A 16,582-nucleotide genomic window follows, 5' to 3' on the forward strand; every position below is an offset into this window, starting at 1 on the left:
ATGTTAACCTAAACCCTTCCCCAGAACTAAATTAACAAAGTTTTTTTTTGTTTTGATTTCTTGATGCTGTTGTTTGTGTGTGTGTGTTGGGGGGAGGTCCAACATTACACCTACATTGTAATGTTGGACTGCTGGGAACTGAAAAGCTTGTTCAAAAGCACTTTAAGAGCAGGTGTTGAAAAAGGGAAGAGCATGTCTGTTCTATCTCCTCAGGATTTACAGCAGTACTCCCATGAGATATGTTTTCTCTTCTAAACACAGCAACTGTGAAACAGGATTCCACTCCCTTTAATGACAGAGGTCTTATGATTCTGATTCATCCACAGTGCATCAAAACCCAAGATCAATAGGACATGTGATGTAATGAACCAATTAAATTAACTCTGCTTGTTTTGCTGCAGTCACTCCACAGACTTTTGCTTATTGTGCCTGCTCCCTGCTTTTACACACTGTACTTTTCTTTCACTATGAATATCTTTGCATTTTGATTAGACTCAAGTAAAAGGCAGTTGGGGTGCTACACACTAAATGTGTTAGCAAAATCAAGTCTCTCATGCATCCAAATTGTAATTCCACTAAATGGCATACATTTGTGAGACTATCAATCAAAACCGCAGACACAACATGTGCGGCTTCTAAATCATTGTCATTTGTTATTATGCTATCTGACTTTTCTTTCCTAATGGCAAAAACAAAACTTTTTAGCCTAATTGCAGCCATGGATTTCTAATCAGGCACCAGACGCTGTTTGCAAATTAAGAACTGGCCATTATCTGCTGTGCATAGAATTTTAGGACAGCTAATTAAAAGTGAGTGACCACTTTTTGGCATGCTTTCCAAATGCAGGATTTCAATTGTGTGTAGTGGATGCAAAACAGGCAATGGGTTGTTTTCTCTGCTTGATTCCTGTCATTGTCTATGGTTAGACTTTTAAAAAAGACCTGACTTTGTGGCCTGTGTCATGTACTGGCTGCTTATTCAGTTTGCAGCATGTGGTATGAATACAAAGTTGTGTTTTTAGCTGTTAGCTGTGTTAAAAAAAAATGTCAGCATGTCTTATTATCAATAAAATTATGTGTAAAATCAAATAATAATTATGGTGTAGACTGAAAAAATGGAAAACCCTTTGTTTTACATGTGATGTGATATTTTTGATAAATCGTTTCTGAACCAGTATTGTTTGCATCGTTTACGTAATTGCAAACCTGCCCAGTGTCGGGTAGGAAAGCCATTGTATATGAAGTGCTGAAACATAGGACAGATAAATATTCAAATACACACAGGATAGATGGCATGATAGTATCTGTGCTGCTTGCCTCCGTGCTGTTTATGCCCAATATTTTGTTGCTATGGATTCATCCTAACACAGATCAGCATCCCACGTGCATTGCAGCCAAGATAACTCATGGCAACTGTAATTATATGACTCGTTTTCTTTGCATCAGCGTCCACCACACAGAACAAAAAATTGGCAGGAATCTGATTTGATGACATATCTACAGAGACGATAAATATAGACTTCATGCAGGAAGTGCTTTTTTTGTTTGTTTTTTATGACAGCAAAAGTGTCACTTTAAAACGTTGTGACTGTACTGCATTCTTGGGACAACAGAATAGAATAGCCCTTTATTGTCAATGTACAATAAAGGGAAAAACATGTTCCATACAAGCCACAACTGCAATAACTAATGCAAGTCAAATGAAAATAATAATAATTTCCCCTCAATGAAAATGTATTTCTAACATAATTCGTATCCCTTGTTCATGCTACATGCAAATGATACATGAATATATTCAGTCTGCAGACAAAATCTGCTTATGCTGTGCTGCTGATGGAAACAGTGGGTCCAAGCTGTATTTAACAGAGAGAAGTTGCTTACAGCAGCATATTAAAAACAAATTGTGCATCCTTGGTAAAACAAAACAGAAACCATATGTAATACCAGTTAATATATAGTACCTAAGTAGTATAAATCAGGTCACAGATACATACTCCAAGTAAGCGGTCCCTAACATTTTTTGCGCCACGGACCGGTTTAATGTCAGACAATATTTTCACGGACTGGCCTTAAGGTGTCGTGGATAAATACAACAAAATAAAATGATATGACAAAGACAAAAACTGTGGTATTTTGTAAAGATAATAATTAACGCGAATTCACTGTGTAATTGTGTAACTTCACTAGCAGCGTCCTCCTGAAATGCGTCAACAACACTGAGAGTAACATCCTCCTCTCTGCCCCTTAATGCTCTCTGGTCGCTATGGTAACGTGTAACTATTTCTTTCAAAATAAGACACACAACTACAACACGGGAAAAGAACCAGGGAAACCGAGTTAACGATAAAAACCCTGAAAACCATAAAGGCTCAACTCTTGCAGCCTGGTACCAAATGACTCACGGACCAGTACGTGGCCCGGGATTTGGGCACCACTGCTCTAAGGTACTGGTATTTCCCTACCATCACTTACATTAAATATGATGTTAATACACAAGTTTAATCATCTCTCTATTCCTTAGAGATATATGCTTTTCTTGCTTCTCTATTTTCTTCATAACATCATCATTACAATTTCATCCTCTGGTACACTACTCATGTCCAATAATCTATTTTTTACTCTTGTTCCTCACAGTGACCTCTGTTATTGTTTCTTTCCCTGTTCAGGCAAACTTTCCAGCCAATTAGCATTCTCTTCAATGCATAGCATCATTAGCATCAAGCTAGGCACTGTTAGCTTTTTAAGAAAATTGCGTTCAGATGTGTCTTTGCACCGTCATCCAGACAGCCACAAACTGCTTACAAGTGTTACATTTTTATTCTGTGGTAGCTTAGCTTTGAATAATACCATTTTATATACAGTGCTGTGAAAATGTATTTGAAACCTTCCTCTTTCGTATCTTTTGCGTATTTCTCACACTTACATGTTCCACACCATCAAACAATTGTTTATTTTAGACAAGGATTTTTTTTAATGGGATTTTGTTCACGGTATTAAGGGAATAAAGCTAGCCAAACCTACTTGGCTGTATGTGGAAAAAGTAATTATTTCAATTACTTGAAATAAAATCTTGAATTAACTGTGATTAACCTAATTTTCTGGGAAGCTGAGCTCAATTTCATTATTTCACTGATCACTGCCAGACCTGCTCAATCAGTAAATCACTTAAACACAACCTGATAAATTAAAGCAGACTAAACAAACTAATGTAAAGAAACTCAAGAACAGATTGGAAACAAGTCATTGACATCAATCGGGAAAATATATGGTGGACTGATGAGACAAAAGTTGAACTTTTTGGAAGGTTTGAGTCCAGAAACAGCATTTCATCAAAAGAACCTTGTGCTAGAGTCAAATATCATGATGGTAGTGTGATGGTTTGGGGCTGTTCTGCTGCTTCGGGACCTTGCCATATTTGATTCTGTTGTCTAACAGAAAATCCTAAAGGAGAATTTCTGGCTATTAATTTGCACCCTAAAGCTCAAACTACTTGGATTAGCTGGATGTGTGTATGATTTGGCATGGCCTTAAACAGGCTGTTCATGCTTGAAAACCCCTCAATGTGGTTGAATTAAAACAATTTTGCAAAGAAGAGTGGGTCAAAATCCATCTGCAGGAAAGTGAAAGATTCATTGCCAGTTAGAGCACACACTTTATTGCAGTTCTTGCTGCCAAGGGTGGCACATCAAGTCAATGAGTTTGGGGAGCAATTAGGGGGTAATTACTTTATCACATATAGCCTTTTATGTAATGTTGCAAATATGCAAAAAATAAGGACTCACGAAGGGGGCAAATACTTTTTTCACAGCATTGTAAATGCATCTATTGCGTGGAAACCTTGTAACTTTCATCGTGCACGTTTTAAACATCTTGGTACATTTGAGCTGAGGGTAAAGAAATGGGCCATAGTTTCTCATCACTTAATATTTAAGAGGTCAGTCTCCCGTTCTCTAACTTCATTTTTCATATACGTATAAAAACATATAATGTTATAAAATTATGTAATAATAACCAGGGTGTTCTGACTTTATGGTTTGTAACATTGTAAATTCTCTGTTGTCCCAATTTACAGCCTGAAAGTTTTGCAGTGATGCTTCCCTTTAGTCATGTACGCCCATCCTAGTCTTATCTGTCCATGAAACCCACAGACTCATGCGAAAATGTGATGCTGCTGAGTGCTGCAAATGTGGCCACAGCCGAGAGCTCAACAAAAGAGACTCCGCTGTGGAGGCGCTCGACCGGGCCGATGTGCCAGACAATGGCGCTCTGTTCCAAACATGTTGTTTGTCACATCGCCTGCCTTTAACTTGTCAATGCCGCTGTTGTTCTGCTTAACTTTAACTTAATCTCGCATCTTATGTAATTCAGTATGAATTTTTGCTCAAATTTACTGTATACAGTATTCTAGGCACTCATAATCTTAATGATAGCTCAGTGTTAGTCATAGTGTTTGGAGTGATAGAGGACACATTCAAAGTGATTTAAGTATCAGTTAACCTTATTTGCTGACAGGATGTGAGGAATCTGACTCCCTACTTAACAAAATAAAAGTCAAATTCTTGCACAAGCTATAGTTTCTATCACCTATGGGACTTTTTTTTAATGAACTGAGTTTTTATGCAAACAACATAATAAAGCATGAAGTATAGCACACAAGGAGGACATAAATCTCATCATATACCAACTTGTACATGTATTAACACAGATTAATATTCATGTTTCTTTGATCTCTGGGAGGAGAGATGTGGGAAAGCAAAGCAATTTACATTCAAAGGAGTGAAAGAGGTAAATATATTTCTGGGAGTGTGCCAGAATGTATTTATAACGTGTCATTTTAGAGTAGAGGTATATTGCCGTCTTGCATTAGGAACTCTCACCATGCACCATGGGTGGCAACACTGTTTTTAACCTGTTCTACTTTCCCCCTTCTAGAGGAAATAAGTTGATGCGGTTTTACAAGCAACTACAGTCATACACTTCCCTGCAAAAGCAGTACGCTCTTAAGAGAGCCACAGGTGACTGACATTAAAACGCACACATCCGCACACAGCGCCTGCCAATGTGCATCATTCCCAGCAAAATCTAACCTGTCCCTCACGGTATGCCTCAAGCTGCTGCCACTACAATAACCCGCACAGCATTATGTGAATAATCATCTTTATGGCAACTCTATTATAACTTAATAGCTTATTAAATTGTCTACACTGTCACAAAGAGACTCATAATAATGCTCATGGATCTCTGGGCAGCCATGAAAAGATGAAGTCTATCACATTTGTTTCACAGAGCACAGAAATTGATCAGGCTCTTGATGATCCCCCCGAGTCTGCAGACGCGTCTGAATATTGTTGTCATGAACTTGCGTTTTACAGGCAGGAGAGCAATTTTCTTTACAGACTTAGGCTCGTAAGATTCATAGCGCAACTCGCCAAGAGAACGAGAGTAACTAGTGCGTGTGTGAGGAAATAAAGATAGCCATGTCTATTTAGAGACCGATGCCGCTGCCACTAGCGGACGCTTCTCCTGCCGCTGATCCGGAGCGGCTGACGCTCAGAGTCGAATCAGTAGAAAACTCAACTTCCTCGTTGTGGTAAAACAGGAGTCTCGCTTATATACGGTACTAAAAATAGCGCTGATTTAGTCCAATGGGAGCCAGAGAGGCTTCTAGCTCTGCACCAATCACGGCACACAGGATGACTCGGCTCTCGCTCGTTATTGGTCGGAGGTGGTCTGGTAGGCCTTTGTAAAGTTCCTGCAAGCCCATTGGTAGACGTGCAGTAACGTAATGTAATCACATGGGGGTGGGTTTGCCTGTAATTTTGAATCGGGGGGGAAGTTTACAGTGCGCTGACGGACTTTTGCAGAGTTCGGTGTTGTGCGCTCACGCTCAAAACCTCCACTGGAAGTGCACGACTCCAGACTAGTATACATGCAAATACAGCTAAGACTCCAGCTTCTCTCTGAACACATCAGGCTTCGTTTCCTCACAAGCTTGAATTCGCTTCTCCTTGTGGCTAAATCTCAGGAGTGAAATGGATGTCATCCCTATGTGTAGCATCTTCCAGGAGCTCCAAATTGTGCACGACACCGGATACTTTTCAGCTTTACCATCTCTGGAAGAGTATTGGCAGCAGGTAGGCTGACGACTGATTCCAAACACTCGATTCCTCAGTTTGACAGATAGTGCCACAGGCTCATGTGTGAAGTGCCAGCAGAGTGCGTAATTTCCAGAAACTTGTTTTAAGTGACATCTGCGCGCCGACTGGCAAATGTCAGAGTAGTTTCATGTAATGTGAGCGCGCGTTTGATTCAGTAATGCAGCTAATATAAATTTATTTCTCAAAACTTGGTTTGCCTCCGGTTATAGGGGAAATGGTGCAAGTTCCCCTCGTGACAGATCTCTTAGGTATTTTTATAGTATGTTTGTAAAAATGCGGACTTATTACGTGTCTTTAGTTTTTTGGCGCATTTCATAAAATATGCTTTAAATTACTTGTACTTTTACAGTATTTTCTGGTGCTACGGCGCGCGCACAGTTGTTCAGTGGTGGTTTGCTCGTATTGTGGACAATTTCGGCTCAGGCATGCAGGTTATACAGGCACATCGGTTTGTGATAAATGAAAAACACGCCGTGTTGCAGATTTAGCGAGTGAATGGCGAGCCGTGCGCCTTTGCGCGTATCTCCTCCTCCTGACTTTCTCTCTGCCCCCTCTGCCTGCCGCTCACTCCCTCTTGCTGTCACACGGACCCACACATACAAATGAGAGTGACAGACTGTCAGAAAGAGAGAGAATAAGAGAGAGGCTGGTTTCTATTGAACCGTTGCTCGACCAGGCGGCCGCCTGGTTGACAAAACAGTGGAGTTTTACACTGGTAGTGACGGGAAGGGTACAAGTCGCTTCTTGCTCAGATTGGGAAATGAATTGGCCTTACTCTTCAGTCTTCTCTGTCTCCCCGTCTATCAGATATGGCCGGGCTTCATTCCAAGTCGCCCTCTCAGGCATTTAAAGCTCGCCTGGGATTTATCCAGCTCTGCTGACAAGAAACATATGAAGTCAGTGCCTTCTTTTTCATTCCCAAGACACGAAGATTTTCCCATGATAGTCCTCTTCTAGAAATATATAATATATATATATATATATATATACACACACACACACACACACACGAAAGGTGTTTATAGTTGCTGCCTGGTACCTGTGGTTTAATTTTATTCCATCTCATCCTCCATCTCTAGATAAGCTTTATTTATTCAGTATGGTATTATTATAATATTTTAGAAATGTTGTTGGTGAGATTTGTTGTTCTTCCTTTATTTTAGCGTTTTGTCAAGTGATGCTTGTGCTGCCTGTAACCAGATCAGCCAAAGAGGGATAGTCCCCTCTCGGATAGTTTCATTTTCATTTTGACCCTATAAACTTCCAAGCAACTAGGAAAATGTCAATTTCTCTCTAAGGGAATAAATAGTTTTAGGAGGAGTTTGGAAAAAGTCCGAAAAATGTATTTGTCCCATGACCTCTTGGATCCAGGTTTCCTCAAGCTTTGGCTGCCACTGTTCCAGTCAGTTCTGTTATAATAACATTTGGCTGTAATTTTAAATTTGCTTCATTAGGAAACTGCACAGGCCTGTTTGTGGCCTTCGTATCTGGCCTGTGCTTGCTGACTGCAGAGGGTTAAGGAAGTGCTCTCTCACTTCCTTTTCACAGAAAACAGGCCCACAATCCACAGTGGCTGTTGCAGTATTCATGCCAGGCTTTTTATGAACCCCCATGAACCAGACCTCCCTCCACTCAGTCCCTGGTGTGCTATGTTATTTCTAGCAATGCCTCCAAATGCATTATTAAATCCACATTATGTTGAATAATTGATAGATTTAAAAGATCTACAAGCACTTCCCTAACCCAATGGGGGGCTCTGTAGCATATGTAAATTTCATGACCAACCTCTGCACACACCTACACACATTCAAACCATGCCTGCGTTCGTGGGTAAGAGCACCTTGTTCTTGCAGTCTCTCAGAAGGAAATGTGGTGCTTGTAATCCTCCCTGATATGGGCTCAGAGAACACACTTAGAGCGTACTTGACTATCCTCTGCATAGGACATTGTGTCTTACTTCATTCCTGCAGGCAGAGAAGAAACAGGGCTGGTGATGTTACAGTGTCACAGCATACCCCCTTTTTTGCTGCTGCTTAGAATAAATACAGTGCAGAGGAGAATACCTGAGTCTTGTGTTTCCTGTAAAAACAAATGGTCTTTTTTGGTGGTTTTAAGGACTTTCAGGTTGAATGTAAGAGTTCTGTTACACGCCTTTGGCTCTGTGCTCCATTGAACTCATTTCTATCTTGTCTTTCATCTACACAGACATGTCTCGAGCTGGAGAGATACCTCCAGAGCGAGCCTTACGTCTCAGCCACAGACCTTAAATTTGAGACCCAGGAAGACTTGTGGAGCAAGCTGCTGCTTGCCTGCGGGGACAAGTCAAGTGAGTCGGACCCAAAGATCACCCACATTAAGGAGGAGGAAGACAATCAGGATAGCCAGAACCATGATGCTGGTGGTTTCAACTCCGATGCCAGCAGCGAGGCCTCGGACAGCTCAGAGGAGCTCTCCCCTACCCTCGACTTCACCTCCAGCTCTTTAACTGATATTCTGGCCGACAACGGCGATGACGTGGCCTCTGGCATCATCAGCACACCACCGTCCTCACCTGAGCTCGGCAAGGAGGGCTCTGTAGCCCAGACGTGGATTGGGATACAGACAGTGATGCATTCAACAGGGAAAATAAGGGCTGGGGGCATGGAGAGGAGCCTGGAAAGGTCAGGTCTGACCAGCGGGGAGGCATCACCTGACGGGAGGAGGCGTGTGCACAGGTGTCACTTCAACGGATGCAGGAAGGTGTACACCAAGAGCTCGCACCTCAAAGCACACCAGCGGACACACACAGGTAAACTGGCCTGACAGTGAGCCTTTCAAAAGTGATGATAGCCGAACTGAAGCGCTGAGTTATTGCTCAAAGTTCTGAAAAAATACTCCCACATACTTTGAATAGTTTGTCAGGAGGAATGCCCTCAACTATGACCTAATTCACACAGAGGAACGTGACTTCATGCAGGGCAAAGGGAGGCGGGGAGTGCATGAGAGAGGGAGAGAGACGCGAAGGGGAGGGATGTTCTTTTGTGGCCGAGTAGCACCCAGAGGATGTGGATCCTGAAAACAAATCAACAGTTCTCAGATTTCACCATGGGAAAAGCTTCCGAAACTCGCTCATTTGCATACAACTTCCCAAAAAAGAGAGACAGAGAGAGAGAGTGAAACATTATGGGAATCTGACATTTGCACTGTTTTGTTAGAGGCTCAAATGTGAGCAGTTTCCCTTGTCACCTTTGACCTCTGCCAGGCTGTTTACAGCTTGGCCCTCCATTAGCAGAGGAAGTCACATTCCTAGCATCGTTCTCCAGCCACATTAGCCACATGGTTAATGATGGTTAATAGTCTGTAGGACCATTAGGAACAGTCTCTATTTTCTTCATGTGGCTCGCCCCCTGTTACATAAGCCTTCTACTCTAACAGCTTCTTACAGCTGCATACCACAGCTCTTGAGGCCCACAAGGCACGAGGTTGTTTTTCTATTCGTCTTACAGTAGTCAGCCTAATCTGCTTACCACCTGCACAGGATCATATTTATTTTACCTCCCGTACTGTAAATATTGGCTGTATATCTGAGAAATTGTAGTTTAAAATATTCATATTATGATTTAGAAATTCATAACTCTCTGGTAAACCTGCAGAGGCTGCTTGAATAGCTAAGTAAATGCAAGGTTCTGAACTCAGATGAAAAATGACATGGCTGGCTTTAATATTTTACTTTTCTTTACATTCATTCTTGTAGGCGAGAAGCCTTACAGGTGTTCATGGGAAGGCTGCGAGTGGCGCTTTGCACGAAGCGATGAACTCACCAGACACTTCAGGAAGCACACTGGAGCAAAGCCATTTAAATGCAGTCACTGCGACAGGTGAGATGGTTTTTATTGTCATATGTCACCATAATTAGTCACATTCTTCTTTTTTTTGTTACAATAGCAAATGCCTCTCAAAACAAAGTGCTGTAAATTAATTTAACCCCTCTTCATAAGAACTACTTCCCTTCTTTATATTTTGGGTGCCAAGCACTTCTTTACTGACAAAGAAAGCAGCAAATTAGTTTATCAAAATGACATGCTAGTGGGAGGGATGGATGAGGGTTAAGGATGAAAATGGTTGAGGTCAAGGGGGTGGATAAAAAGAGTTGAGTACAATGGATGGGAGGAGTGTGGTGAGACTGAACAGCGTGAAGTTTGGGTCTCTTCTACCAGGGCGCTATTTAAAACATCAGCCAAACCTATACAGACTGGGATAAGGGACTAGGTGGAAGGGGGAGGCATGAGCCCATTCTTTCAATCTATCACATGTTCATGTTATATAGCACAGAGAGTAAGAATAGTATCCGATACCAAACAAGCAGAATAAAATTGGCTGCATAGCCATAGGTACTTTAATCTAAATGGAATCCAACAAGCATCTTTGGTGGGTGAAAAAGAAGCTTTATATTGTTTGTTTCACTGCTTTCACATGTTAACAAACCACCCCAGGGTTCTTGTGTTGATTAGTGTCTCGGATGGATGTGTGAACATTCTCCTTCAATTAAAAATGAGATTTTTCATTTCCTTTCCCTTCATCTCCTGCAGCCGAAGTGATAGCTTTGTTTATTACAGTGTTTCGGGGTTTTTTTGGTCTATTAACTGATTCAGTTGAATTTAGAAGCATTTGCTTAGTCATTGTAGCCTAGTTAGTTGTTAATATAAGCAACTTTTTACCTTCAACAAGTTATAGTCATTTGTTTAGTTCTTCAGTTTAGTGGCTGGATCTGATGTTTTTCTTCTCTTCTTAGGTGTTTCTCCCGTTCTGACCACCTGGCGCTGCACATGAAGAGGCACATCTAAGATGGTCTTCATGTTGAGAGCTCTGAGGGATGATTCGGGTTAATTGTCCTGACCTGTGGAGATCAGCGAGGCCGGTGTGTCCTGGGAGCGTTAACAGGGGCACCGTCGTGTTCCAGTCAGTGGAAAAACATGAAGCAACGCAGGCTATTATTTGCACCATACTTAGTGCCTCCAACACCTCGCTGTGGTGATTGCTCTTGAAAGGCTTTTATGGAGGAGCGGGAGGGCAAAAAGAGACTCCAAAAATGGGAAAGATCTAGGCTGGAGAAGATGGGAAGAGACTCTTCTGTATGGTGTTCAACGCTTTATTCCTGGAGAAATTTGGGACTCCAGGGGTTGGGGTGCCATTCCTCCACTGACAGTGTGTTTGCCTGTGCGCATGGGGACTGTGAGTGCCTGCAACTGGATGCCTGTGCTGGCTTTATGGAGTGGATGGAGCTTGCATTGTGGAACTGCGAGTGAATGACATAGCAAGGGTGATGTTATACTCGGGAGGTTTATTTTTCTTTTTGAGGGAGGGTTATGTGTTGTCTCTCTAAGAATGAATGCAAGAAAAAAGTTCTGTCTGTCATGACTGATTCTGTCAGCTGTGGAGAGGAGTAGGGGGGTAGTTTAGTGGGGCTGATTGGATAGAGATTGCCCCCTTTCTGCCTGGAGGTGAAACTACAGCTCCCTGTCTAAAAATGGGAGGTTGTTTTGTTTAGTGCAGCTATTAAATGTGCAATGTATTACGTAGCCTGTCTCAAAACATACACGCTATAAAGCTCATTTTGTTTTCCACTGTGTAAGCTTTGTATCTTAAAAGGAAAAAAAACAAAAACAACAACAATTGTGCACAGTTATTGCCATTATATCAGAAGTTGCATGGGATCTGGGGATGTGTTGCTCACCTTATAGGACAACAAAATTCCATTCAAGAGCAGCTACCTTCATAATACTCAGTATCATAGTATTGTACAAAACACATAAGGCAGTCATTTTGTTTTGCCATATTTTTTTTTTCCATTCTCTTTATAAGTTGGGGATACCACTGTTAGCAAATATTTTGATTGTGGGATTTTTCTTCCTTTTTCTTCACTTTTGCTTTTCTCTTTTGTTCTGTCTGTAAATGCACTGTTGACCTTACCGATGCCTTATGTAAGTGGCCTTGTCCTGTTGAATAGATCACTCTGTTATACATACACACATACACCAAATGACCATTGCGAATGCAGTTGTGCGTTATTGAATAGCTTTATAAAGGCTCTGATCCATACAGTTGCACCTTTTGCCCTTTCCCCTTGCGACAAACTCCTCTAAACTCTTGAATATTAAAACAAAAGTAACTATATCAGCTTCATAATGACTGCCATTTACACGTCTGTGTTAAATATATCATAGATATTTCAGAACTAAATCATAGTCTTCAAAATTATCCAGATCTGAGACAGAATTGTGGAGAACTTGGAAAAGCAATTCACTTTTATATTGATTTACTACTATGTAGTATACGATTGCGTGGATGCACTTCAGATTAACTGTAACTTGCTGTCAAAGGTACAGAGTCTTGGAAGCACGTTCTCATGAAATGTTGTGTGGTCAGCCACCGAGAGTGGCAAATCAAGATTTACTGCAAAGGCAACATTTACATTGGGTCCATTATGTCAAGCATATACTCTCAAAAGCAAAGGATGACTCATTTAAAGTAGGCTAATGACCACATTCTCAGTCAAGAGAGTGGTTTGATATTGGATGTTTCGGGAAGTCTCACCTCCAAGGTGAGTCAGTGTCTTTACTCAGTTCTAGTTTTAACAGCCCACGATCTGACTTAACGGTACAAAAAACCAGTCCAACCAGTTCAACTGAGCTGTGTTTCAGAGCTAGAGGTTCGTGCTGGTAACCTAAGGTGAGACAAGGACAAGCTGTTTGTACCAACTTCACTATGTTCATGTTTCAACATAGGTAACATGACTTCGTCACACTTCTCAGTAAGCTGAAACAAAAAATCCGATGAGCGCACAAGTGGATAATCTCATGGCCACTTTCTCCACTTGTAGAAATATTTTGGCGCCGCTATATTATACACAAAAATTATGACAGATGGAAAATTTTAGAAAGAACATTCATTCATTCATCAGTTACTTAATGTCTCACTTTGTCAACATCACAGGTAGCCTTGTTAAAACTCAACACGTCTCCAGTGAACCTGTTGAACATTCATTTGTCTGCAATGTTATTTTTGTTTTTACACTGAGAAACACAAAGATATGTTACATTGTAAACTACGAGAATTTTGTAAGGAAGCTTCTATTTTGAACAGGTGTGGGACCAAAAACAAGTGCAGTGTGTTGTTTCCAAATGTGAACGATAAAAGGCTAAAGAATTATTGTAAAATAGATGCACTCCATTCTCCTTCATTTGCTTCTGTAACATCTTTGTTTTGATTTTTGGGAAAAAAAAAAAATAAAGTCAGAAAAAAAAATGTACATTTTAAAATGACATCAGTATCGCCTAGACCCGTGGCCTATCATGTTTAATAGAGAAAAAAAAAGAAGAAAACAAGTACTTTCAGACGTGAATTGTTCTGGACACTTGAATTGTAATAATTTTGAATTCTGGTGTTCGCTAAGTATTACGTTTTTTTATTTGCCATGTCATTTTTTCCCCAACTTGACCTGCAAAGATGCCCTATCTTTAGCTAGAGAATCTTTATTGGATAAACATGGAAAATATGAGGCTCTATTTTTGTTCATTTTATGGCATAATGAAATTTTTTCATTTGAAATTGTTTTGTAAAATAGTTTCTGTATGAATGTATTTTTTATTGGAAAATGGATAAAAAGACTATTGGTTCTACACGTGTGTTTTTTGTCTTCCATTATTATTATTATTATCATTATCAGAAAGAAAGTGTTTACTGGATATTCAGCAGTGAATATCCAGGTGAACTATCGCAACAGGGTCACACTGGCAGGGTTTCCGTGACTATAACCAGGATAAGCGCTTTTTAAAAACTTTTTACATTAAAATTTGAATTCTTATTCCAGTGGTTGGCAAACCTAAGCAAAAAACATAGCATGGTGTTTGTTTCATCCCTAACTGGGTAGTTTTTAGCAAACATTGCACAGGTAAATTTGTTTGGGACCATTTTCAGAGACAGAAAAATAAACATCAGTGGTCAGTGAGCCTTTAGGGTAGCAGTGCGGATATATGTGGGAAGGTGCCTACAGCCTTTCCATGAACACATACACACTAATATGTGTATGTGTTCATGGAAATGAAGGAACCAGTCACCCAGGGCTCATTCATATGCTTTAAATAGCTTTGGAGAACAATCTGCTTGTTGTATTATCAACTCTCTGACTATACTTTTTCCACATCCAATCGTCTATGTGCTCATCTTTTCAGCACGCCACAGTACTGTGTCCTGTGTTTTTTTTGAATAGATCTGAATCCAAAAACAGCCACTGTAATGCTCTACAGCCTAATAACACACACACACTAAAAAAAAAAAATAAATAAAATATATATATATATATATATATATAGTGTGTGTGCGTGCAAAAGCTTTTAAAACTTTACAGTGCATGGCTTTTGGCTCACAGTGACCCGGACACCAATATTTCAGTGCTTCAGACAAGATGAATGGCCCACGTATATTTCAATATAGGATCATAATTCTTTTGGTAGAAAATAATTATACCCATGCAGCAACATTTTTATTCAGGTACTAGCTGCAGTTTTCTTGCTTTACCACAACCATTCAATGTGTACCTTTTATTAAAAACCATTTACCTGTCACTCTTAAACTTTGCATGTGATGCTGTGCTTACGTTAGCCCAAAGATCTCTCTGTAGGTTGCAGGCATCATTGGCATTATACATAAACTAGGCTATCTTCACTAGATTTTACTCCCAACTTTCCTTCAGTCCTTGTTTTATTTTGGGAATCGATGGAGCATTAGGGCCCTGGAATAATTTTCACATCACACAAGCAGATATGCCAGGCTTTAGATTCACATATCCGTAACACACAGAATATCAGCAGGCACATCTTTTAATTGCAAGTTTAGTAGGGCAATGATGTATGTATAAAGAATACTTAAAACTAAAACAAGTAGCACACAAAGGCCAACTAGACTGGGACCTCGACTTCATTAATAGGCCAGCTTGATATCTCTGACCAAAATAAGGAAAGTTATGTTTGCATACATTCTACTGGTAATACTTGACATGATTTTGCTGTAATTTGTAAAAATAAATAAATCAATAAATAAATAAATAAAATGAAAGAGATAGTTTTAATAAAATGTTGTTACACATCCCAGATCGCTAGTTTTTTGTTACTGATTTAAATGTAGGAATGTCAAATAAACATTTTGTGCTCAGTAAGGGTATAGGACTCACTTACATGTCATCATGTTCTCAGATCTCAGCAATCCCTGAGTACAATGTTAACATATGACTAACAGTGTTTATGCCCTAAGCTGTAACAAATAGGAATTGTAATAAACTTCAAATAGTCTTCACGATTCAATACTTGATAGATAAGCAGCCGGGATACTTGTTGCATGTGAAAATTTGGGGAAAAGGAGAAATATTTAATGGTCAGACCGTTGAGATGAAAAACTTAATCTAAGTTCCACATTAGAACAACGATTTGAGTTGATTGAAGGAATGTGCATTGTGAGGGCAATCTGTTCCTCCTGCTCCAGCCAAGAGCGCAGAGTTTTCATCTTACACTTCAAGAAATTTATGCAAATTAAGTTGTGCCACAAACAAATCCCTGATAAGAGCTTTGCACACTACACAGACAAATAGCCTCTTCATCTCCGATTGCAAGCACAAAGTGCCTCAGCTTTAACACTGCTCCACCGAGCCTGCCATGCTCCATGCCCCAAAGCCCCTAAATAATTGAAGGACTCTCAAGAGGTTGTTTTATTATTTCTTCCTTTCATTTTAAAGATATATTTATTGGTATTCCAGTTCAAATCTCCACAACAAAAGCTGTATAACACCATAAAAGAAGTTTTTTTTATTCAAATGAAACAAAACTGTGAAGATTAAATACAGAATGATTATTTTTTTAATCCTGATATTAATAGATAGATACAACGTCAAGGCCACAAGGCCAAATTTCAATAGTTTGCCGTTTCCAAGACTGATGGAATTATTTTTGTGGTCGAGATGAAAAAAAATTGAATTAATTAAATATGCATAACTGTGACAGACTCAGATTGGCCTTATTTTCTTTCTCCAGATATATCAGACTTCCCGCTGTGTGTGCTATTAAAGACAAGCATGGTATGTTGGGCTGGTCAATTTAGTGGAGAAAGTGCATAATTTTCCCTGCAGGGGAACTTGTGTATACTTGAGAAAAATGTATGGAAATGTAAAATGGAAGGTAACCAGCCCTTTCCATTTACTTGTTAAGGATATTTGCACCAGAGCTGTGATAATGGGCAGTTTTTTTCAACATTATTCAGTAACTATAAACTGAATCCCAGGGTTGAGCTTGTAACAATCAGACTCATGGTTGAGGTCACAGCTAGACACAGGCTGAAAATGAAGATAAAGGATAATATTGTCTGGAATGTAGACACTGGTGGCAAGTTTCCCAGAAC

The 16,582-nt window shown here is 40.0% G+C and overlaps 1 protein-coding gene across 1 annotated transcript; it reads left to right on the top strand.

Annotated features, from left to right (window-relative positions):
- The first annotated feature begins 5,809 nt into the window (after positions 1–5,809).
- On the top strand, positions 5,810–13,815 carry LOC146368085 (Krueppel-like factor 6). The gene is made up of 4 exons (XM_084912924.1): positions 5,810–6,133; positions 8,363–8,945; positions 9,891–10,014; positions 10,929–13,815. The coding sequence occupies exons 1-4, from the start codon at positions 6,032–6,034 to the stop codon at positions 10,978–10,980; spliced, it is 861 nt and encodes a 286-aa protein (XP_084769050.1). The 5' UTR covers positions 5,810–6,031; the 3' UTR covers positions 10,981–13,815.
- The last annotated feature ends 2,767 nt before the right edge of the window (positions 13,816–16,582 follow it).

The sequence above is a fragment of the Perissodus microlepis genome, chromosome 18 (assembly GCF_051167445.1).
Source record: "Perissodus microlepis isolate ML-2025 ecotype Zambia chromosome 18, ASM5116744v1, whole genome shotgun sequence".
NCBI classification, from domain to species: domain Eukaryota; kingdom Metazoa; phylum Chordata; class Actinopteri; order Cichliformes; family Cichlidae; genus Perissodus; species Perissodus microlepis.